The sequence below is a fragment of the Erpetoichthys calabaricus genome, chromosome 14 (genome assembly GCF_900747795.2).
Source record: "Erpetoichthys calabaricus chromosome 14, fErpCal1.3, whole genome shotgun sequence".
NCBI classification, from domain to species: Eukaryota; Metazoa; Chordata; class Cladistia; order Polypteriformes; family Polypteridae; genus Erpetoichthys; species Erpetoichthys calabaricus.
This window is the reverse complement of record NC_041407.2, coordinates 77,640,236-77,666,700: the sequence shown is the minus strand read 5'-3', so window position 1 is coordinate 77,666,700 and position 26,465 is coordinate 77,640,236. Positions and strand designations below refer to the sequence as shown.

Sequence of the window (26,465 nt, the reverse complement as noted above, 5' to 3'; positions counted from 1 at the left end):
ACCCCTAACGGGAGCAGCAAAAAGAAGAACAAGATGCAGTGAGCGTAACAACGCTAAAGCAGTTCTGGTATTTGGAATACTATGGCTATTCCCTGGCCCATTATTTTGCAGCAGGTTAATTACAATCAGATGCATTACACTAATAAACAATATGCAGTTAATTTCAGTGTATTTATAAAGTCGCGTCAGGAATGTGGAGCTAAGAAAGAAAGGATGAGCACACAGGAACAGTAGTTTGACCATTCTGTGGACCATTATATTGTTACAGGTTAATTACAATCAGATGCATTAAATTTATGAACGATATGCGGTTAATTTCAGTGTATTTGATAAAGCCGCCGCCGTGGATGTGGATCTAAGAAAGAGTAACCACACAGGAACAGTAGCACTGCTTTGACGCTGGGTGCCGCCAGTCTGCAAAACCGGGCGGATAAATTGCGTACGCCAAGGAATGAGTTACCGTGGAAATGTGCGTGGCTTTACGCCAAGTTTAGGTTTTATACATCGCGATTTGAGCGTGGAAAGGTTCGTACGCAACATTTCTGTGCGTACGCACCGTTTATACATGAGGCCCCAGGAGTGGCCGATTCGGAGTGCAGATCTCAGTCTAACTGAGAATTTGTATGGCTGTACTCTCACAATCAACATGCAGTCACAAAGAAGAAGGGGGACAAATGGCGGTGTCCAGATGTGCAAAGATCAAAGAGAAATGTAGACTGTCATGGCTGCCAAAGGCGCATCAACTAAAAACTTACTTGAGGGGAGCGAATACGTACGTAATCAGTATTTTGTGTTTCACATTTGTAGCTAATTTAGACCACTTTGCAAAGATCTGTTTTCACTTTAACATTAAAGAGTCTTTTTCTGTTGATCTCCACTGTGATTCAATGTTGTGCAAGAATAAAACGTGAAACTTCCCGGGGTGAATATGTTTTCTGGGCAGCGTGCAGAACAAAATAAATCAAACAAAGTGAAGTAGACTGAAGGTTAGAAGATGGGTGACTAAGGGTGTACTCACACTTGTTCTGTACCGTGCCCACACCACCACCCCCGGGTGACTAAGGGTGTACTCACACTTGTTCTGTGCCGTGCCCACACCACCACCCCCGGGTGACTAAGGGTGTACTCACACTTGTTCTGTGCCGTGCCCACACCACCACCCCCGGGTGACTAAGGGTGTACTCACACTTGTTCTGTGCCGTGCCCACACCCCGGGTGACTAAGGGTGTACTCACACTTGTTCTGTGCCATGCCCACACCACCACCCCCGGGTGACTAAGGGTGGACTCACACTTGTTCTGTGCCGTGCCCACACCACCACCCCCGGGTGACTAAGGGTGTACTCACACTTGTTCTGTGCCGTGCCCACACCACCACCCCCGGGTGACTAAGGGTGTACTCACACTTGTTCTGTACCGTGCCCACACCACCACCCCCGGGTGACTAAGGGTGTACTCACACTTGTTCTGTGCCGTGCCCACACCACCACCCCCGGGTGACTAAGGGTGTACTCACACTTGTTCTGTGCCGTGCCCACACCACCACCCCCGGGTGACTAAGGGTGTACTCACACTTGTTCTGTGCCGTGCCCACACCCCGGGTGACTAAGGGTGTACTCACACTTGTTCTGTGCCATGCCCACACCACCACCCCCGGGTGACTAAGGGTGTACTCACACTTGTTCTGTGCCGTGCCCACACCACCACCCCCGGGTGACTAAGGGTGTACTCACACTTGTTCTGTGCCGTGCCCACACCACCACCCCCGGGTGACTAAGGGTGTACTCACACTTGTTCTGTGCCGTGCCCACACCACCACCCCCGGGTGACTAAGGGTGTACTCACACTTGTTCTGTACCGTGCCCACACCACCACCCCCGGGTGACTAAGGGTGTACTCACACTTGTTCTGTGCCGTGCCCACACCACCACCCCCGGGTGACTAAGGGTGTACTCACACTTGTTCTGTGCCGTGCCCACACCCCGGGTGACTAAGGGTGTACTCACACTTGTTCTGTGCCGTGCCCACACCACCACCCCCGGGTGACTAAGGGTGTACTCACACTTGTTCTGTGCCGTGCCCACACCACCACCCCCGGGTGACTAAGGGTGTACTCGCACTTGTTCTGTGCCGTGCCCACACCACCACCCCCGGGTGACTAAGGGTGTACTCGCACTTGTTCTGTACCGTGCCCACACCACCACCCCTCCCTACTCCCCTGCACTCACACTGCGCTTTAACGTTCTGGGCCCGTTCGTCATGGCCATGTGTCTTCGTGTAAAGCTAAAACAAGATCCGAACACGGAGTGACAGCACGCATGTCAAAATGATTTTCCTTATATTATGGTTGTTTTGGAGTCATGTAGGCCAGATAACAGATAACGCTCGACCCTCTTACAGATTTGCTGTTACTTGTGCTGCACGTATGAGACAATTTTTACAGAGGCAAATGATGTCAAGAGAGGAATTTGCAGATTTTTTTGCCAACTACAATTCACGTTCATGTGTAAAGTGAGAATAAAAACCTGTTTTTAACTCAAAAGGCATTGAATGAAATGAGAATTGCACTCTCTGACTTGTCGCATCATTGACGTCATGTCTGTTTTCCGTGCTCGGGCCTGTTTAGCAATCACACTGTTCTGAATGCTCAGGCCCACCTCTTCCAGGCAGGCCAGGGCATGGTACAGTTGGCCCACCACAGAGCAATCACACTGGTCACACAAACTAGACTTTGTGGGGTTACATGCTCGGGCACAGAATGAACTGCCAATGTTCCCAGCATGCCTTGTGGATATCCATACAGGTAGTGCTGCTGTCACCTAACGCATCACGTGAGCATGTAGTGGTGACCAGTTGTCGCTCCTGGTTCCTCTATCACACTGGCCGGGTAGTGTGAGTCCATCCTAAAATGACATTCAGGGAAATAAATCCTGGATGAGATGCCCACCTAGTGCCAGCCCAGGGGGCACAATGACCCACACATTTGAGTGGCCAGGTCGCCTGATGTTGGGGGTGCCCAGAGAGAAGCCCACCTGCAATGACCCAAAAGACATGCAGAAGTATACACAAAAGGCGATGAATACATAATATATCAAGCATTTTATTTGAAAAAGTAGATACAATATACTTATTCTGATACAGATTTTGGTCTTTTATTCTGCCTTAAAAAAGTCACATTTAATAAGGAAAAGAAAAACAGATTAAAAAATAATTATAATCACATTTTTCAAACAAGGTCTGGTTCTGTTCAATGGCAATCAAAGCATCGATATCAGCGGTTGAAAAGGAAACAATAAAGAATTCATAACACAGTTTACTAAAATGAGCCAACAGTACAACACAGACGTGAAGATTCGATTTTTGTTCAATATGCTGTAAATATGAAATGCAGAAAAAAAAATTAACTAAAAAAGAAAATGCCACCTGAAGCACAAAGAAAATATTAAGTGAGTGCGGCTCGATGCGTTTGCCGGCTGGCAGGTGAAGGGGGGGATTTGAAATGGCTGCCCACCTTTGTTGTTTTGTGCTCTTTATCGGATGTCATTTTTGGTAAAGTGCATTAAAAAGCAGGGCAGCGTTCATCACGGCGCACATTATGGTCTTGGGACCACCATAACTGAGTGCCCCTCACTGCCCCCGGTCTGGGCCACTCTTGTTAAAATGAAACTGTTGAGTATGATTTAATTTGAACAAAACTTAACTGAATAGCTAAAAGTGAAGCATTCACCCCGCAAAAAAAAAACCCCAAAACAGTATACTGTAGTAGTGAGAGAAAGACAAATATGGACTTACAGACTCCAGAATTCAGTCACGCTAGGAGTCGACTTCAACCTGTCGGGGATTTTCAAGGTCCCACATTTCCAGCAGAACAAACATGTCTGACGCATCAAAGCCTGAAAGGAGAGCCACAATATTTACAGCAAACCCAGCTAAGGCCTTTCATTCATCAACATGAATAACACAATGGTGTCCAATAAGTTAAATGGGATGGAAACTGAGGTGCAATCAGGACTATGAAAGCCCTCTGGATGAGCTGTCCTGCTGAGCGTCTTACTGCTGTTCGGAGGGCAGGCAGCACAATAAAAGGCCGTGGCCTAATTACCGTTGTTTTTTTTTTTATGGTTATTATTTGATGCGTGATTTTTGCATGGCTTGCTTGAAAATAACAAAAAAAAAAAAAACCCAAGAGGGAATGTGAGAGAAGAACAACAGGGAGAGTCGAGGTCCTCCTCCATCTCCTGCTGCTGCCACACTTAATGGCCTCTTGTCACTAATATTTTTCCCCACAATTAAACAGCGAAGTGTGCCTGATTTGTGATGCTCTAAACTGTCCACCCAACCGTGTGCTTCAGTCGTTTAACCAATTCAGTCAGAGCCATGGTGAGCTGCAGCCCCGGGGTCACCACACTCGACTGTGTGACAGTGACAGTGGGTGCCAGTCCAGGTCCATCTGTTCACCCCACCCAGTGTTGCTTTTAATGTCTAAGTTAGGCCGCAGCCACCCAAGAGGCCAAGAAGATGAAGAGCGCTCCACAAGAGGACCCTGCTAATGGTGACACATTCAAACACTGCACAATGCCCGGGGGGTTCTGGGCGGTCTTTAATCTTTGGAACCTTTTCTACAACATCCCACCAACTTGAGTTTATATGTCCTCCATGGCTATCTGACCATTGTTTGTAATTAAGTTGGACATTAAGATTCTCTCCTGTTATAAATTGCTGCCGTTCTTTAGTTTTTACTTTCTTCTTGTGACTGTGTGTAGCCGTTATTACTGGAAAGCACTCTGAGCTACGCTCACGTATACAAATGTGCTCTATAAATACGTGCCGCTAATAATGTTCTTTAACATGACAACATTCTTAAACTCCCACCTTCCACCCAGCGCTGTCATCATAGACCCTGAACTAGTTTAAACTGGACTGATCACAGACGGGTGGATGGTACTCTAAACTAGACTTGGGTTACATACGTCTTAGAAAAATGGCCACACACAGGAGTCGGGGGGTCTTCCCTGCTAAACATTCTCCTTTAAACCACCCAAGGAGGGGGAGCTGCTTCTGTCTTTCTGAGCGCTCACGTTCTCTCATAGAGCCAAATGTCAGCTAAAAGGTTATTTACAGTATGAGATATTGATCAAGTGCACCCTGCGGGGAGATGTGCTCCACTGGCAGGCCATGGCACTTCTAACTTAATGACAAAAAAAAAAATGGAGAAAAAGTCACAAAGCAACTTTGTGCGAGAAGTTTTCTACAAGCAAAACAAAAAAAAAGTCTTCACTGCTTCCGCACTCCTGGCCAAACAAACTTTCAACACAACAGTCGCATCGGCCCACATCGACAGACCACTAGAGCAAACATTTAGCACGGGGCCTGGACTTGCAGGACGCTTCTCTCTCCCTCCCTCGCGCTCCCCTCTCACAGGTCCAGGGGGACCACCTTGGACTCCTAGCCCAGTTCTTACTTGAGCCATGGCTGCATGCTCTTTCTGCGGGGGTCCTCCTACATCTCAAATGACAGGCTCATTAGACTGGGGTCTCCAGCAACTTGAGACTCTAAAGGCAAAAGTGGCTTCAATACCAGAGAGACGATGGTCTCTTAAAATGAGTGAGAAAGTGTGGCTGTGAATTATGAAGAGCTTTAACTTCACTAACAATTTTAAAAATGTTAATAATCATCATAATCACAATGATCTTTCTCGCCCCTCCAGCACCTAATAGCTAAAGTGTGGTGAGTGTGCAGACGCAAAAAAATGCTGCCACTGCATCATCCAGGTGTCCGCGACACATCGGAGGTGGTTGAAGTGGTTCCCTATTGTCTACGTAAAGCGCTTTAAGTAGATTAGAAAAGGTCATCGATTAAATTACTAGTGAAGGTAAACCCCTCATACTCTATGTGAGCTTCACACTTCACTTGAAAACTACTCTGAACGTAAAAGATTCCACAGTGGATATTAAAGCAATACTCCATTCAAAACTTCTTACACTTTTACTATGCAATGTTGTTTCTAGCGATGTCTGAGAAAAAGTGTTTAATGTCTTGTTTACGGGGAGAACAAACGCAGACCAGCAACGCTAAACAACATGAAACTGCCTATGAAAAAATCTCACACTACTCACGTTGCACAATCCACACATACCTGTAAATTATCTTGTTGAATGCTCACAATGTCCAAAAACACATTTTTTTTTGCTAAAATATTATTAGATAAATACTTTTGTGGATATGACAAGTGTGAATTTGAGTGTTTGAACTGAAGAGAAGACGGCACTCTTGACCAATGAATGAGGAGGGCTTTCACTTCAAAAGCTTGATAGTTCAAAATGCATCTGGACAAGAAATCAAACAAACTTTTTTTTTTTTTGGTCGCTTTTCCTTCTGTGCAAATATTTCCAAATAACAGTTAAAGCCGATGTGACATTACACGACTTCTAGTTGGGGTTTTTGGGGGTCAGACTTGATGCTGTTACTGATCTCATTACTTGAGTACGACGGATTACAAGACTGCAAATCACAGGGTATGATAAATTACATGACTGAGTAATGACTTTCCAACACCATGTCTTATTTTCAAAGTTTTGCTGACAGCCAATAATGTGTTGACTGGCAGAGCCGATGCCCAGGTGTGTAAATCTACTGAGGCTCCTTTATACCAACGGCACTATGCCCGCATAAACGTTTTCTTTCTTTTTAAATTTCCTTCCTTTTCAGTCATTCTGGTGTGTGTTCAGGCCACAATGTGTGTGTAAATCTATTTATCTATTTCAAGAGCTTCTATAAAAAATCCAACTTTCCCTTTGGGGTCAAATAAAGAATCTATCTGTTATATAGTGCCTTACATGTCTGTCTGTCTAGCTATCTAAAATCTCAACAGGTATGGTGAAGTCAGCCACAATCTTCTTCTCCATTCTGTCATACCATGTAAAATGCACAGCATCAGATAGACGAGTCTGTCTTCTGTTTGTCAGGCCCCAAAACCTCAGCTTTCCATATTACTGCCCGAGCACTCATTGGTTGACGGCTCTCATGCGCACAGAGCCCACCCCTATGACTGAAGACAAAGCTGTTTGATTTAGTCAGGGCGAGTCCCAGAAGGGTACAACCTGTCAGACTACACGACTGGCCTTTACGGAGAGTGCCGTGACTGCCTCCGACTCGCTAAGATTATGTAAATAAAGACTGCAACTGAAAATTGCTGGAAAAGTCGTGTAATGTAACATGGCCTGGGATAAGGATCTAACCTGAAAGATACTTTAAAGGATGAGAAGCAAACTCCGAAAATGATACATGGACATACCCGTGGGTGAGAAAAGTGGCTGCTAAAGGAGCTAAGGTCTCCTTACCATTATTATTATCCTGACAAAATGCTCATGGAATATTTAGGAGTGACATCATACACTTTGATTCTTGATTGATCACAATGATTATAACACACCTGAGTTGGGGGGAAGTCAGTGAAGTTTCACATGGTGGTTGGGACCACTTTGACATTTGGATGCTGACATGTTTGTTTGTATTTCTGGAAACACATGAGGGGATGTCTGTGTGCTTGCCGGGGGTCCAGGTTGGACCACAGTATGCTTTGCTTTGCCGCACTTGCAAATTGTTTTATGCTTCAGTCATTTTTCCTGCATTTTTAAGTATACCAGTCAGACACAAATCTTTAACACATTCTACTGCTGTACACTTCCTTTACCCACGTGATGCAGTCCCGGGAGCAGGACATTATGTACATACAAATACATTTACAGGGCTTTCAATGTGCTGCAAAAAAGGAGCAAACTTAACAGAGGGGCTAAAAACTGATAAAAGTTAAAGTCTCGTTCTCTAATGCGATGCCCTTTAAATGTTCCATCCAGCCTTCATTCCCCAGAGTACCCCATGGACAGTGCAATGGACAGCTAAGGAAATACCACCACTGGAACATTAGGCACACAGTAATTTCACGTCAGCTTCACTCACATCATTGTGTTCGAATAATGGTGTGGATTAGGGAGGAGGATAATGCGAATTCACTATAAAGTACAATCTGTAACGTGTGCCTGACATTACACATGGTAACGGGAGCTGCCACAAGTCAACTCCTGCTATAAGGCACGCTCCTTAAATTTAAGGTGCACCTTGTGGTAAGGCTCTTGCAAAACATACGCATGGCCACTCGCCACTCGACTTGTCGAAAAGTGAACATACACTTCATACTGCACCATTCGGAGTCTTCTCAAGGTGAGATTTGTGAGACAAGTGAAGTTGCACCAAGTGGAATTGTGATGTAATTTAAACCTGTAAATTATGCATATTGCTCTACATCAGCCTGAAATACTGAAAAAGACGGTCCGAGATTTTTCAGGTAAGGATGGACACTTCGAGGTAAGGCCGTTATACTCACTAATCATGGCGCTGGAGAGTGATGATGACGTGCTGCATGTTGATGGGCACATGCATGTAAGAATTTTACTGTACTCTGTACAGGTGACAGTATAACCAGCCTATTAAACCTGGAATAAAATACTCTTAGAACTTTGAACTGTACAATGTACATAGCTTTACTTTGCCTATGCTGCACAATTATAATCAAGACTGAAAATCTAAAAGGAAAATAAAATGACGAAAACTGACTAATTACTCATGTACTGTAAGCTTTAAAAAGAAACGGAACATAAAATAGCAAGAGAAATACATTTAGTTCATTGAATTAATTCCTGAAAATCCAGTCATGGATCACACATAAAAAGAAAAAGCTTGCAAAAGGTTCATCTGCGCTTTCACAGTTGGTCGTGACTTTACTTACAAATACATCGCTTTGTTCAGCTTGCATATATCAGCACATTTATAGTGACTGTAAATATTAAACTTGTAGTTGATGGTGGTGAAAAAGAGGTGTACAGTACATAAAGCATTAAAAACATAAAAAAGAAAGAAAAACAAATTATATATGTATATTTATAAACACATTTGAATATACTGTTCTGTATTTATACAATTATTAAACTGTAGCAAAAACATTAAACCTTTAAAAGAGAGCTGCAATAATTAACATGTAATTATATCTATAACTGCCTATGAAATTTACTGGACTTAACTCTATACTGAGTCTGATAAGAAAAGGAAATCATAAAGTTTATTGCAATATTTACATTACGCAGTCAGCTGACTCGTCTAACAGAAGCGGCTAAGGCTACGTTTGCACCACCACTCCCACTTGGCCCACTTTCTGATTGTTTTGGCCTTGCTGACTGATACTGCTCACCATCTTTTTACACTTGACTCAAAAATGGATTCCAATCCTGAAATGTGATGTGTGGATTTTAATTAAAGTCCATGTTTGCATGTAGAAGTCGATTTCAATTCGATTCAAACTGTCAGATGGCTCACTTATGGTTATTAACATGTTTTTCTGTGTTGTTTGCTATGCACAATTTCACAGCTGATGATTGTCAACTGGTCCTGAAAATGACCAAAGATGGTCAACAGTGCATTTAAACAGTATCTGGTGAAATTGTACCTACCAACTGGGATAACTGGCTGCTCAAGAAAAGTCGTCCATCCTCGGGATGGCCACGGAGCAGTCAGTCAGGCATTTTCTATCCCGCTTAGTCTTGAACAGGCTCGTGAGGGTCTGCCGGAGTCTATCCCAGCTAGCATAGGGTGCAAGTCAGGAACAAACCCGCTGCTAGCCACTGCTACCAACTAAAATTCTCAATAAACATTCTGGGTTTCCAAAGGCGTCTTTGCACTCAGATTGACGTAAGACAACCTGGCTGACCACACTCTTTGCTTCTGGTGACAAATGCCTGCTAAGTGATGCTGAGTGCTCACATTCCTTCAAATATACAGAAGTACAGAAATGGACTCTGTGGACTTTATTATCACAACCTAATGGAATGTACTTATTTATTTGGGCAGCTGTCTGTCAGTGGAGGCCAGTGCCTGTGCAAATGCAGGAAACAGATGCACATTACAGAGATGGCCACTCTGTCTAAAGATCGGACCTGAGGGGAGTCAGACTTGATGTCTTAGCTCTGCAGTGTAAACGTAGCCCAACAAATCCAGGTGAGGAGACCTGCTCAGGTCACACGGTGAGGCAGCGGTGGGGACTGAACTGGCAACTTCTGATGTGCAGTCTAAGATCGGACACACCACCAACATGCAGTACATCCTGCACAAGACCCTGAAGGCCTTGGATTTATTCTTTAAAGCAAGGGTCAGCATGGCCACAGTCAGACTTGGGATGAACGACTGAGTCACGAAAACACATCTAGACGCCGAATTCTCTTCAAGGTACTCAAATGTTCATGTAGTGATAGACAAGCAAAGTCAGAGCTGGTGTTTTTGATTGAAAGACTTTACACATTTTGATTGCTTATGCTTTTAATATAAATCTAGTTGAATATTGTACAACATCAATTGAGATTACCAACATTTATAAATACCTCACCCTATAACTGGTTCATTTCTTTAAACCTTATTCAAAGTACTAATGGCTAGCATGGCCGGTATGTGACTGGTATTTTTTAGTGATATTAAAGGATTTGGACATTATTAGCGATGTTACTAGCCGTTACTAGTGATATTAAAAATTTCAAGACCTACAAGGACTGAGATGAGGATGAGTTTTGTCCTGCTTGCTGTTCTCTGGTTCTCCATTGTTATCCTTCATGTTAATTGCTCCCACCAATTTAATATTTTCTATCTAGTAAATCAAAGACATGTTGCTAAAAATTAATTTTATGGTTATATCCTTCTCTGTTTATATTAAACATTTGATGGCATGAAAGAAGAAAAATTCCACCAAAATAGTAATGTAAAGTCTGAAAGTCACAAAAACTTTCCAGGACATCGCCAAGCCGCCGAGCACCAGGGACATCCACATAGCCGTGTCGTCGTCCAGCTCGACAAGAGGCCTTATTTAAATACGTCTGCAGACCCTTGGTTTAAAGAATTGCTTTCTTGCAGAAGGAGTTGCAAAAATGAATACCAGAAAATCATGAAACATTTCAGCTCTTCCATATTACTCTGACAAAAGCCTAAACATCAAAGCGTTCTCATTACCTAATTATTCAAAACTTGCAGAATATTCTTGTGTTTCATCACAGCATGAGCCACAACTCCAGCAACAGGATACTGTAACTACTCCGATGAAATAAAGAGAAACGGGTTTGTCATCATGGCTTCAATGACTAATGCGGCACTCATCCCCTTGTGCTAAACCAGACAATGTTATGTTTAATTCTTTACATAAAAGGTGTGGCTAACGGGCTTAAAAAGAATAATTATGCAGTGCATGAAACAAAGTACAATAATTAGATATTATACAGAAGCAAATGTTTTGATGAACAATTTAAAATGTAAAGAAAATGGGAGAGTCAGGACTACCAGGGTAATGAAACAAAACAGCAACGAGATTTAATGAACGCAGGTGGGTGGTGCGAACTGTCGCTACAACAACTCAGTCCCAGTCATTTAGTTTCTGGCAGTTCGGTAAAATGTTCAAAACCAGAGAAGCTGAGATCATCCCATACAAGAAATGAAACCCCACGGAGACGGGAATGAAATCTGAGGTATAAAACGTCAATTCTAACCAAGTAAGACAGACAGACATTGAATTCTGAGAATGTTCCCTTGGTACACACGCCAACTGGAAAGATGACGTTTTTAACCAAAATGCACCTTAGCAGTTGAGATGTTACCTAGGTGGAGACCTAACATCTTGTAAAAAGCGTCAGAGCACTCCTTCATACAAGAGTTCTCAAAACCATCTAACAGTGGAGTTAAAGGGCACTACGATAAATAAAAGTGCAATTGATGGACTCGTAAGAAGTACGATGTGAGACGAATGGTTTAGATTTAGTTTATGGTAAAATATCCCCATTTAGGGAGCAAAGTGTACTGTAGGTGGTGACAAGTGAAAAAGCATGCAAACAGAAAACTCAAGTCAACCTGCACAGAAATCCAAAGATGATGTATGTCCAATAAGTTACCAAAGTGGGACCAGGGGGACCTTCAAGTCTTAATTTACAAAAGATTGGTAAAAAATGGGGTTGATGAGCTGGGCTGAACCACCAGTTCTCATCAAAACTATTCTTATGTGTCACACAATCAAGTAGGGTGAACACGAACAAACGATCAGGCAACTTCAGCCACAGCACAACGAGCTAGTGCAGTGAAGTGGGCTTCTATAATGGGTTGTCGTCATCTTTAGTCCAGTTCAATTCAATTGGATTAAAAGGTATGCATAATTTTTAACCACATATACTGTATACTCAATTATTGCAGAGATATACACTGCATACAAATGGTCATTTGCAAGTTAAAAATGAAAATCGTCTCTGTGTGTCTGTGTATATGTTAATAACTACATGATTGCCATCCATTTCTGACCACCTTCAAATGTGAATCACCATCCAATCCCAAGTGCCCTCACATCTGGTTTTCACTATGGTCAAGTGCTACCCAATCACGACTGGCTCACTGAACGCACATATTAATAGCGGGTGTGTTTGCTTTTTAATTTACAGATATATATTTTATATATACTCATACAGTGCATCCATAAACCCACATATACAGTATATGTAAATACACATACAGTATATACATATATATATATATGTATGTGTGTGTCTATGATGTCTATGGTACTGTATAATACACACACACACACACAGAGACTATATTCACTCATCTGTCCAAAAAAAAATTTTAAGGAGTTTACATGTGAAAAAAAATCAACCTTTGGTCAAACAGTAAACTAACAGAAAAAAGACCTTCAAAATGGATGAGAAATGCAGCTCAGTGGTTTTATTTCACAATATGGCCCATATTTCAGTGACCCATCTCTGGGTCACTGGCTCTCCTCACAGAGGAGATAAATGAAAAGTGCTTGGTAATTTTCTGATTGTCCACTGAAATGCCACCGTCCACCATATCGGACAGGTGGCCCACAAATACAATCTCAGCATTATGACAAGGTCCTTTACTGGAAAGGAAATGCGTTTCGACCCAAAAGACTGATCAAGGGCCCCTGGGAGTAGCGTGTGCTAATGCTTCTGCCGCTGGTGTGTTTTGCTTTCTCCCTGCATGCAACTATGGCGGACTACCGGCAAAGGGTGTGCTTCCGTGTTAAATATCCAGTCTTCAAGAGGGAGAAGGTCGTCGTCTGAGAACAGAAGATACAGATACCTGTGTTGAAAAAGAAAAGAAGAAAGATTTACCATCAGTACACCAATCAATAAAACAGGCAGCGATGGGCTTTGTGAATGTTTACAGAATTGGGAAACTTGTCATCATCTGCAAAGATGGCATCCAAAGGTGCACACATAGTGTATTTACTGGGATCTTATATAAAATAGGAATAGGAAAGAGGTTGAGAGCATGCACTGATTACAGCAAGTTGCGGCACCCACCAGACGACGAACCACCTGGATTGAGATCTGAATGCAGCCGTGCAACGGGTGACATTTCAGCACCACCCTTGAAGGCTAGAGTGCCAATCCTGCCACCAACTCCTGGGTTTTCCCTGCAAATTAGAGGACCTGCTTGCAGGGCTGGATGCAAATAAATGTCATGCCCAGGATGGAGCAATTACAGGTTAAGGGCCTTGCTCAAGGGCCCAACAGAGTAAAGACACTTCTGCCGTTTGCGGGATTCGAAATCAAATGCAAATCCCTAGCCTCAGAGCCAGCACTCCGCCCAGCACTCAGGGCTAAGTGGGTTAGAAAATGACTGACTGACTGACATTGCAAACCGCCTGCCCCTAGGCTGAAAGGCTCTCACTTAACTCTTTAATACTATATTTGAAGAAGCCTTACTATGAAACCGGAGACAACAAAATTAAATTTGGAGGGGTAATGCATATCTAATGGTCCAAAATTAAATGAGCAGGTTTGAAAATGAGCTGAAAGATGGACAGCTTTTTATTCACAATGAAAAAACAACCCAGGATGGGAAATTCTGAAAAAAAAACTGGACACTGATATCAAAGCTGGAATATCAGTGATCTGAAGTGGTCTCCAAGCTTTGAATAACGGTATAAGGGTAAATGGAATGTGGGAGGAAACTGGTGCCCCCTAAGGAAAGCCATGTGGGCACAGGGAGAACATGCAAACTTCACAAAGGGAGCACTCGATTATTATTTACAGCATTTTTAATTATACTAGTGAAACAATCTGACCTATAGTCCTAAAGTTAAAATGTTAGTTAAAAACAACAAACGTAACAATTATAAATCTCTCTATTGTGGTACCCGGATGGGGGTGGTACCCAGCCGGGACGCCCAAGAAGATCGGAGGAGGGCTTATGCCTCCTCCAGACCTCAAGGGGGCGACCGCCCTGGAGGCCACGGGTACAGAGCTTGGAAGCTCGACCCTGTAAGGGCCCATGGTCACCGCCAGGGGGACCCCAATACCTGGAGGACCCTGGACCTCAGCACTTTCGCCACACCAGGAAGTGCTGGGGGGAAGAGGAACAGGGACAGCTGGAGTGCTTCCGGGGAGACAGCCGGCACTTCCGCCACACTGGGGCGTGTCGGTGGGAGATTGCCAGGAACACACCTGGAGCACATCTGGGTGCTTATTTAAAGGGGCCGCCTCCCTTCAGAGATGGACTTGAGTCGGGTGGAAGAAGGACAAGGTTTCTGGAGGAGAGAAGGAGGCGGTCTGGGGTTGGGGTTGTGAGTAGTGACTTTGTAAACATGGAAGCCCGAAATAAATGTGTGTGGGGTGATTACAACGTGTCTACCTGTCTGTGTTCGGGTCAAGTTCCACACTATATACAAAATCCAACGTCTGTCTGTCTGTCTGCTTTTCACGAAAGAACTACTTAACAGATTTAGATCAGTTTTTTTTCTACAATTTGCTTGAACATTCCGGTTGATTTTACGACTTCTCTCATTGCGCTAAGAATCATAGTTCGCTTGCGGTACAGATTTATTTGCCTGAATCCAAGAGTCACGAAGCGGGCAGAGGGGAGGGGGGCTCTCCTCACTCACGTGTCAGCCTCAGGGCCTATCTTACATCTGCTTAGCTACTGAACGAGAGAACTACTTAACAGATTTAGATTGGGCTTTTTCCTAGAATTTGATTTTGCGACATTTCTCATTGCGCTAAGAATCATAGTTCGCTTGCAGGACCGTTATCTTCGCGCTAATCTGAGACAGAGGCTACGGGCTGAGGGGATGGGGAAGAGTGAAGTTGGGAGTGGGGAGCCAGGCAGGGCCTTCCTCGTTGTCCTGTTTCAATTCTACACGTGTGAAGCTGCAGGGGACGGCTGGTTGATTATAAATTCTGAGTATGTAAGTACTGTGTCCTGGGGGATTATCAATAGACGGGCTTGCGGGGACTGTGCTTCAATTACAATAAACTTTTCTGCTCGCCAATAAAGTGCCCACCAGGATTGCAGGTACCTCATTTTTTAAAATTTTGACAACATAATAGATCATAAGCTCTCGATTAAGTCAAAGATCAACGTTCTAGCTCCTTTAGTTTGTGGGTAATCGTGTGAGGGACAGACATTAGCATTTTATATATATATAGATAGATAATGCACATGGTGATTATACGTTAAAATGGATATGTACTTTACTTTACAATACAATGAGGAAAAAACAAATGGGCCCTTTAGTATTAAAACTAATTTTTTAGGATAACTAATAATACATGAAAAGCTAAGGTTCCAACCGTTTTGCAAAAGTTTTACATAGTTCAAGTTAGGATAAACTCAGGAGCCAGTTATTAATGTTAACTTGAGATACAAAGAAAAAGTGTAAAAATACAGAAAGTGTTACAAAACCAAGATCATTTAATAAAATAAGTCGAATATTAATCAGACACTGGCACATTCTGTAAAAACCTGAAGAATATGGCGTCCTTCTCATCTCATTTTCTTTCTGCTTTTCCTCAGTCCTCCCCAGGGTTCAGCTGCTCAAAGTGCTCCTGAGCCAGTTGAAACATATAATCACTCCTGGGTTGACTTCCAATGGGACAATGCCCAATAGGAAACAAAACTTTGGGAATCCATTGCTCTGTCTATTATTGTTTAAAATTGCCTAATACTGTCACTGAGTCTTAATAAATCCTCTCCAGAAATTCGTATTAAACAACAGAAGTTCACAACCTTGTCCTGCCCGGACTCGCTCTAATCCCCCCCTTTGATTCATTTATTGGTAACCCTTATACAAATGTTGCAGAACGTCAGCTCGTTACGAGCAATACAAAGTTCATCAGTCTTGACACGAAGGAAGAGTGGGCGTTTAATTAGAAGCCAGACTGTTTTGATGACATTTTATGACTGCAGCAAAGCAGTAAAATCATTTTACTATACCGTAGTTCATTGTGAGTCCTTATGGTGAAGCACTGGAATGACACAATACATCCAGATCTCCTTTGAGAGCAATCTGGTTTAACAAGGACTGTGATGAGACTAATTTAAGGTGCCCACAATTCATGTTTTTCATTACAAGAGTGACATTCATTGAAGTCCAAGAAAAAAAAAACAGTAAAAGTTGCAATCTTATAATTGACACACCCTTAGGCCTTAAATTATACGTACGTTATGAAAGATGGCGTTCTCTTTACATGTCTGTCAGGCTAGCCAGTTTTACTTTTTCTATTTTTATCTAATTTTTCTTAATTGATATTTACCTCAGCTCCTTTAATTGCAAGGTAAGTTTCACTGAAGTGTCCCCAAAGAACCACTCAAAAATAAACTTTATGTTTTATAACTGTAGCTATTATGTATTTTTGTCCAGAAATTAATAACAGTAATAAAATATTAAAAGAAAAAGAACAAATTGAATCGAGTAGCTTCACTTCTATATTTGGGAGACTATCGCTGCCCACATCTCACCGGAGAGTATTAATTCATCCTGCAGGTTTTATCAGCGTCATTCAAAATGTATGACTGAAGAAACAAAAGACTGATTGAACAATTGTGATTACCCTCTGGGAAAAACAACTATACAAGTTAGAATGGCAGACGAGCAGACTAAGCAGAAGGCTGGCCATTTTAGGCCCTGTGCTGACCATACGTCCATTGTGTTTTTCAAATATGGTTTGCCTTCATAGATGATAACAAAAGTACGAAATGACAACATTTCATGAAAGTCAGACATATTTACAAACATTCCTTTGATAATAACTTCTAATAACTGACAAAGGTTTCACATTTCGGTGAAACGCACTGGTTGTGGGTGAGCTTTTAAATAAAGATGGTGCGGCTCAGCTCTGTGTGTATGGATGCATGCGGTAGTGTGGCTGTGTGGCCCTGGAGTGTTTAAAGACAAACTTGTGAATGCACAATTAATTCTGCCAGTTTCTTCAGTCAGGCAGCACACGCCTGCACCCACAAGACTAGAAAAGGAGATGAGAGATCAAAAAGGGAAGAGGATCGAAAAAGAAAAGATTTCTAAAGAAAAAAGAAAGAAGGGGAAAAAATCAAAGATGAGAGCTGTGATTGAAGAGAGCCTAGTACAACTGGGCGAGCAAGCCAGTGCAATGGGCAGGAGGCTTGGTGGTCTGGATTTACCCCATGGATAGCAAGAGGTATGGTGATCATGGGGTAGGGTCGCTCTGGCAATTTGGGAGCAGGGGCGACTGAAAGGCTTCAGAAGATCATGTTACGGATGCATGTGTGAAAGTGGTGGGACGATGGAGCTGTGCTTGGGTGTCCCAGCGGGGACCGGCTACAGTGGCTGGGACTGGAAGCCAGTTTAAAGGGTTGAGGGCATTTGCCAATCTCTCAGCAGGCCAGATAGGTGAGTACAGAGCAGAAAGGCACGAAGGGTTGGAGGACAATGAGAGAAGCACCTGATGGTATTTGTCTAATGGTATTCCTGTTGTTATCATTCCTTTTGGGATTATTTTTTGATTGGAGACTAATTTTAACTCCCACTAAGAAGTAAGTAACTGGTTTTATTGGATTATTTACTTGATGAAGAAAAATGTATTCCTATCAGCTTAACTACAGCTTATACTAAGTATTTACACTGGCAGTGATGGACCTCAGAAATCAATTCCCTGTTTTAAATGAGAATTACTGTTTCATTAACAATAATGAAAGCTTACCACTCCTCTGTTTCTGTAAAGTTTGCTTGAATGGAAGCAAAAACATTCCCTGTTTTTTATTATATGGCCATTGCTGTTTGTCTAAGTATAGCTCTGCTGTCATTATGGTTATAAACCTCTTCTGGAGTCCCAGGATGGCACAGATTTTCTTATTCAGGTCCTTGTAATAAAAAGTTAAAAACTTCTGACCTAGATGATTCTTAAATGTTTGGTGCCACCAACTGATAATTTTTAGAGACACATATATCTTGTAGAGAAGTATGAAATGTGGCTGCGATACAGCAGTGATATTTTCCTTTCATTGATTTATTAACAATAAGCCTTGCAATGCACTAACACCGTGTACACCAAAAGTCAACACATCAGCTGTTGTTGAAGTAAATCAAGACAAATCATTGCAGGCCATTTCACCTTTAACCCAAGTGATCCCAGAGTAATTTGTCAGAGCCTGAAGTATTCTGGAAACAAGAATAAAGTTAGAAAATTCAAGCATCCATTTAATTAGAGTGACTACTTATGCAGCACGGGCAATTAAAGGTTATTACTTTTAAATATTTCATCTGTTTGTTTCTCACATAGATATAATTGGTTGTGTAAGATTGTATGTAATTTCAAAAAGGCCTGACATGATTTGTCTTGAGTTTAGCCTTTACATAAACAAAAGCTGAAATTTCAAAAAGCATGTAAAGACATATACTGTACCGTATGTACACACAACTTTATCTTTAGTAAACAGACACGCTGCACATACAGTCACACACGTCCCTAGTGTTACACACACACAAGCAGAAGTGCACAGTTGCTTACACTGTACTGTACATATTGACTGTAGGTAACGTTTTATGTGCTCTTAACTGGTTGGCACCATCTTTGTGATGAAATTTTTGTGTGGCTGTGAAATTACATTTCTTTGTGTGAAACAAGGTGGGTGGGGGAGTGGGGGGTAATTGCTTTATTACTATAGACCCTCACTATTAAGTTATAATCAAGTTAGGATGTCACCTGTACAGCCTGGACTGCCTGGTACGCCGCAGCGGACTAAATCACATGGGACAAGCCAGCTGTTGGCTGTTGATGAGCAACAAATTACAGCGATAAGAGCCGAGCTGCTGCTGCTGCTGCTGTGTGCTGACATATAAACAGCTACATCTGTAAAGAACTGGACCATACTAGACACTGAAGGTTCATCTCTACTGCAAAGTTTATACAAAAGAAAAAATAACTGGCTGCGGTGGGCTGGCGCCCTGCCCGGGGTTTGTTTCCTGCCTTGGCTGGGATTGGCTCCAGCAGACCCCCGTGACCCTGTAGATAGGATATAGTGGGTTGGATTATGGATGAAAAAATAACAGGGAAAAAAACCCACACTAACTAACGTAAGTATTGGCATTTACTTATTTGGCTAACGCCTTTATCCAAAGCAACTTGCAACATATGCGATACAATTAGTTACGATTCTTTTCTTTTTCCAACTGGAGCACGGGGGGGGGGGTGAAGTGACTTGCTCAGGGTCACACAGTGTCAGCGGTAGATTTGAACCAACATCCTCAGTGTTTGAAGGCCAAAGCCTTAACCACTAAGCTGTGCTTCTCCTACTGTCTTCTTGTAAAGCTTTGACATAAAACCATGCTTGATGTATTGATCAAATTGTGATTTTCATCACAATCCCAAAAAATCCATTGTTATTGCTCCGAGGTATTAAAAGAGTAAATATAGAATATGACTTTCAAACACCTGTCAGTCCAGTGAAAGCAGGTGCCAGCAAGCTGGAAGAACAGCCCCGGTTCTAAAGTGAACATCAATATGCCTTTTTCCCCATCGAGCTGTCTGGCTTTTTTCAGCGTTACTTCATCTTCGACTGTCATGATGACAATATATGACTCTATGCTTGTGATATTATGAAAGGCAGACTTGGAAGAAAACTAAAGCCTAATTTACCTAGTGTGTAGGACACGGTAGCAGGAGCGTGACTGGTGTTACATGTAACAGTGTGTGACGCCTGACAGACCACTTAGTAGACAGTACAGTATTTTACACAGGAAGTGCCCCAGTACGGCAGAGTGAGAAGTCATACTGTATGCCCGCATTATAATAATTAGAACTTCGGCCCCAGGAGTTCTTAAGCAGCGCAGACATTATACCAGCAAGCTGTTTACATTAAACTCACTCATTTAGTCTTCCATTAAGAATTCTTTAAAAGCTGCAGTATAAAACAAGAACAATTAGAATCAGCCTCGAAGTTTAAGGCAGAGAGCGAACAATCCGACCGAGAGACGTTTCAGCTAAACTGATGGATTGGCCAGTCTAGTAAAATCCCTGCAACACATATTTGGGTGCTTTACACTGGCCACCTGATTCTAAAACAAATATTGTGCCGTGGGCATAACTATCCACTTGCACCCTCATGTTATCATCAAAAGTAGCTAGGTGTCATGGTCTGGTCCTAAATGTAACCTTAGCCCTAACCCAGTCTCTCTTCAACTAGCAAAGGGGATGTGATCCTCTCATCTAATCACTAAACAGGAGCAGAAGACATGCTTTCACTCTATAAAGAAAACAATACCTTCACCTGGTAGTGACACATAACATCATAAAACAAACTGTGCAGTATATACACATAAAATTAATTAAATATTAAGAGTGTCAGGAGTGATTTGTGACAGATGGGTATCAGCAAGAGTGTAAGGGAAGGTCTACAGGACGGTAATGAGACCAGCTATGTTATATGCAGTGGTGTGCTGGGGAGGCAGCATTAAGAGGAAAGACGCCTCATGTCTGGACAAACTGGTGAGGAAGGCAAGCTCTATTGTTGGCATGGAGCTGGACAGTTTAACATCTGTGGCAGAGTGAAGGGCGCTCAGCAGGCTCCTATCAATTATGGAGAATCCACTGCATCCACTAAATAATGTCATCTCCAGACAGAAGAGCAGCTTCAGCGACAGACTGCTGTCACTGTCCTGCTCCACTGACAGATTGAGGAGATCGTTCCTCCCCCAAACTATACGACTCTTTAATTCCATCCGGGGGGGTAAACGTTAACATTTAACATTATACATAGTTATTGTCTGTTTTTCACCTGCATTATTATCATTCTTTAATTTAATATTATTTATTGTATCAGTATGCTGCTGCTGAAGAATGTGAATTTCCCATTGGGATTAATAAAGTATCTATCTATCTATCTATCTATCTATCTATCTATCTATCTATCTATCTATCTATCTATCTATCTATCTATCTATCTATCTATCTATCTATCTATCTATCTATCTATCTATCTATCTATCTATCTATCTATCTATCTATCTATCTATCTATCTATCTATCTATCTATGGGTTGGAGACGGTGGCACTGACCAGAAAGCGGGAGACAGAGCTGGAGGTGGCAGAGTTAAAGATGCCAGGATTTGCATTGGGTGTGACGACGATGGATAGGATTAGAAATGAGTACATTAGAGGGTCGGCTCAAGTTGGACAAAGTCAGAGAGGCGAGATTATGTTGATTTGGACATGTGCAGAGGAGACATGCTGGATATATTGGGAGAAGGATGCTAAGGATAGAGCTGCCAGGGAAGAGGAAAAGAGGAAGGCCTAAGTGAAGGTTTATGGATGTGGTGAGAGATGACATGCAGGTGATGCTGAAACAGAGCAAGATGCAGAAGACAGAAAGATATGGAAGAAGATGATCCGCTGTGGAAACCCCTAACAGGAGCAGCAGGAAGAAGAAGAAGAAGAAGTTTATACAGTACTGTCACGCATGTAAGCGTGGGAAGTGTTGTATGGGCATTAGGGAGGGGAAGCACAGGGGAAAGATTAAGGAGTTGGTAACTCGGTTTCCGTTTCCATTAATAGAATGGATGAGAAGACCCCGGAAGATGCCGGACGTCACTTCTGCCATATCAGCAGCTATTTCATCTCCCAAAAGCTATAAACTGCCACCTCACCAGAATGTGGTGTTTGCTTTTGAGAGCAGCTTCTGAGGAGGATGAAACTCACACAGAGGAAGTTTGAGATCTGGCTCAGCAGTGAGAAGTGGAGCCCCAATGGTTTATCGGTGTGTGCTTATTCCACTAGACCAGGGGTCTGCAACCTTCACTATCAAAAGAGCCATTTTGCCCCCCCTCTTCCTCCAAAGAAAAATAGTCTGGAGCCGCAAAACATAACACAGCTTATAAACTTTTAAAAGTTTTAATCTTTTTTTAGATTTTACATGTTACAACCACGGAATACAACAAACAGAAGTGCAGTGTGCATGTGTAGGGCTACTTTGAAATAAATTAAAGTGAACTATGCAGGCCTATTTGGGTCCTTCCTATACCTGTGTAAAATTAAAATAAAAACTAGCCCACTTTAATATAAATAAAACATTTAGCTGTAGCTTAGCAGCTTTAAAAAAGTAAACATAAAATTCCATTTCAGTGTGCTGAATCAACTGAAGCACCTGAACATACAAAAAACCTACATCAGCTCCGGGTCCGAAATGAATGTGTTTTGTTTTTCTGAAAAATAATAGCTTATTAAATGCTATTGTTGTCACCTGTTTAATGTGACTTCTGTTTCTGAAGTTTGCTGCTGATCATCTCTATGTCGGGGCTGTACGATGTGACTTTGACCTTCACACAGGACTGCAGGCTCTCATGTGTGAGGCAGGAGCGATATTTGGACTTTATGAAGTTCATGCTTGAGAAAACTTGCTCACTTAAGTATGTTGAGCCAAAGATGGACAGGACTCCAAATGCATATTTTTTCATGTTCATATACGTTTCGGGAATGGCACTCCATGTGTCGAAAACAAATTTGTCGGGTTTGGGGAGGTTTTCAATATCACTCCATTTGTGCTCTTTAGCGAGAGTAGCCTTCTGACGGGTGACTTCTTCAAGATCCGTTGTCAGGCATTTGAACTTGGACACCCATTAATCTTTATCTGCTATGTCGTCTAGTTCAATTTCTAGATCGGGCTTACTCCTGTGAATGCGGATGTGTTCAGCAGGGATAGGTCGATGTCCACGGGTGTGACAGGGAAGGAGAGAGTGTGTGTTTTTCCTTTCTGAACTCACTGAATCTTTCTCTAAATGCATCTTGCATTTTCTGAACAATTTCCCGTTTGATTTTAAAGTCGGAGAATAGATGCTCTGATATTTTTATGAACGATTCTTTCATGTATTCTCCGTCTGTGAACGGCTTACCCCTCCTTACGATCTCTTGAGCTGCCACAAAACTAGCAGCTGTAGTTGACTGTGTAGAAGTGATCCACTTTTTGAAAGTATGTTTGCTCTGTTCAGCTTTCCGTTGCAGTTCTGAAATTTCTGTCTTTCGCTTATCTTCACTTGGGTATTTTTCAGTGAATGCTGAGAGCTTGTTTCGAAAATGTCTTTCAACGTTACATTTTTTGTTGTTCGATAATTTATCGCCACATATTAAGCACACCGGTAAGCCAGCGTCGTTGGCGGTGAAGGCAAATGCTTCTGTCCACGTAGAATTAAACTCTCTCAATTAGATGTTAAAATGTATAACAGTAGTAGTAGTAGTAAATAAACATATATATATATATATATATATATATATATATATATATATATATATATATATATATATATATATATATATATATATATATATATAAATACAAGTTAAATTAAGAAATTGCCGTTATTCATTTTCATGGTTTTTATTTTTTTGTCAAGGCCAAAGGGAGCCACTGCAAGGAGGCTGAAGAGCCGCATGTGGCTCCAGAGCCGCGGGTTGCCGACCCCTGCACTAGACATAGGCATTAGTCACGCACACCCGGGAAGCATCTTCAGGCTCTAATGACATCTGAATAATGGGAATAGTAAATGGAGACACATGATTACTGACTCCTTCTCCATTTCTACCTGAAGAGTGTTCCAGTTGCAAAAGGTTTGTCCTTGTTGCCTTGCACTATATTTAAGAATCAAAAAGACCGGAAGTCAGTGTTCAAACTTGAACCTGCATATGTAGAAGGCACTTCTCCAAATTTAGAAGCGATACTTTCTTTGTTACACACTTAATTTCATTGTGGGAAGTAGGGCTCCATCAAGGCTGAGTGTTGTTACCACTCCTATCTAAATCTAAGGCTAAGGGTAGCATTTTTACTAAATGTAGATTGTGGAATTCCAGCCCGGACACAGACAGGCAGACACCAATGTTCCAAACACACACACGTTTATTTACAAAATATACAAGTTTCCAGTCCCGCACACAACCCCAGTGTCCCTTCACTACACACCCGCAAGTCCGGGCCTTCCACTAGTCAGTCCTTCCTTCACCGCCTCCACTCCTCTCCTCTGATGAGCTTCCTACGGCAGTTCCTGGTGTGGCTGAAGTGCCGAATGAGCACCCGGAAGCACTCCAGGTGTCCCTGGTAATAATTCTGGGTGTGGCGGAAGTGCTGACGTCCAGGGCTCCTCAGTCGTCTGGGCACCCCCTGGCGGTGGCCACAGGCCCCTACAGGGTTGAGCTTCCATGCTCCATTCCTGTGGCCCCCATACCAACCAGGGCAGCTGCCCTCTCGTGGTCCGGGGGAGGTGTAGTCCCTCTTCCTATCCTTCTAGGCGTCCCGGCTGGGCACAGCCCCCAACCGTCCACCACAAGATGATGTTGTCCTCTTTGCCTTATGCGACTGTGACCCTCAGCACACACTCAAATGATTTTCAGCCAAGTGTGAAACAGCAGGAATGAGGATCAGAACCTTGGAGGTGGCAGTCATGGTTCTCTCTTGGAAAAAAGTGGAATGGTCTCTCCAGATGAGAGGACAGCTGTCCTTAGTGGAGGAGTTCAGGTATCTTGTGATATTGTTCACGAATGATGGGAAAAGGGAATGTGAAATCATCATGAGGATTGGAGTGGCAGCAGCTGTTCTGCAGATGCTGTACAAATCCATGGTGATAAAGCAATAAATGAGTTGAAAAAGAAAAACCAATGATCTACCAGTCAATCTACATCACTATCTGCACATATGGTCATGAGCTGTGGGTAATGACCAAAAGAATGAGATCGCAAATACCAACAACAATAATGAGGTTTGTGTGCAGATGGCTGGACTGACACTCCGTGATAGGGAGGGAAGCTCAACGATTTGGAGGAGCTTATCGATAAGTTCACTGCTTCTTTGGATTGAGAGGATCCAGTTGTGGTGGTTTGGGCATGTCGTAAGAATGCTCCCTCGATCAGCCAATTCCCCCTAGAGCTGGTCTATCCCACTGGGTGGAAAAAACACAGCAGACTCAGGACACACTGCAATCTGTAGCTGAAGACAGGCAAGTCTGAGCTGATCTGCCCTGACTTGTAGCCACTGCGACCCTCACCAGCAAAAGTGGTTTCATAAAAGTAGAAGTGATGAGATGAGTTATTGGATCCTTGACCAGATTGGCTTTATTTTGGTATAATCTTTTTCATGTTATAAATATATTATACACACACACAGTCCAGAAATGGGTGCCCTCAACTTGGTTAGCCAAAGTTATATTAGAAAGCCTCTCTAATATGATGTTTCATACTTCAACAAGTACTATGGAATATGCAAAGAACAATCTCTTGCTCAAACATTTCTGTTATTTTTGTTTTGTGCCTTGTCTTCTTTATACAGAGCCTAAGGGGGTAGGGTCACTTGAGGCTACAGCTGTGGCATTAGTTAATTCTGCTTCTGTTATCAGCTCCCTCTTGGGTTTGGAGATTTTGCAAGTGTTTTTTTTATTTTTTTTATTTCTGGTTTATGGAATTTGTCTCTTTTTGGGGGATATGATTTCTAGGTTAGGAACTTCTTATATCTGGTTTAGGTTTTATCTTTTTGGCAAACGTTTTTCATATTGTTTTGCTTCTGCTAATTTATTGATTTTCCCTTTCCAAGATAAACCCCTTGAATTTTAAAGAATATTCTTTTGTGATTTGGGCCAGGAGTGTAACATGGCTCCTCTCTGCATATTGAAGTTTTTCAATATGAATGTTCTGTATAGGCTGTGTGAGACCTGGTCCGAAGACCATCAGTCAGACACCAGTATCAGTACATAAACACATACGTTTATTCTTATAAAGTCCCAACACAGCACAAACATCCCTAATCACAGGCCTTTCAGATGTCCGTGGGCTGCCTTCATCCACCTCCAGCTCTCGACTCTAGCTCCCCAACTGTAGGGGCGGACCTTTTTATTGTCACCCGGATGTGTTCCAGGTGCTTGTTGATGAGCTTCCTGCGGCACTTCCTGGTGTGGCAAAAGTGCCGCATGAGCACCCGGAAGCACTCTGGGCATTCCTGGAAGGTCCTTCCTCCATCTTCCCAGGTGTGGCGGAAGTGCAGATCTCCCAGGCTCCATGAAGCTTGGGGCACCCCCTGGCAGCAGCCACAGGCCCCAATGGGTTTGAGCCTCTTTGCTCCATCCCCGTGGTCCCCTCTTTA

The 26,465-nt window shown here is 42.6% G+C and overlaps 1 protein-coding gene across 1 annotated transcript in view; it reads right to left on the bottom strand.

Annotated features, from left to right (window-relative positions):
* Positions 1-3,079: 3,079 nt before the first annotated feature.
* The window catches only part of LOC114664544 (mannosyl-oligosaccharide 1,2-alpha-mannosidase IA), a 560,924-nt gene continuing 537,538 nt past the window's right edge, over positions 3,080-26,465 (bottom strand). Inside the window, 1 exon segment of the mRNA XM_028818706.2 lies at positions 3,080-13,175. Within this exon segment, the coding sequence (XP_028674539.1) occupies positions 13,034-13,175 (142 nt within the window). The 3' untranslated portion in view covers positions 3,080-13,033.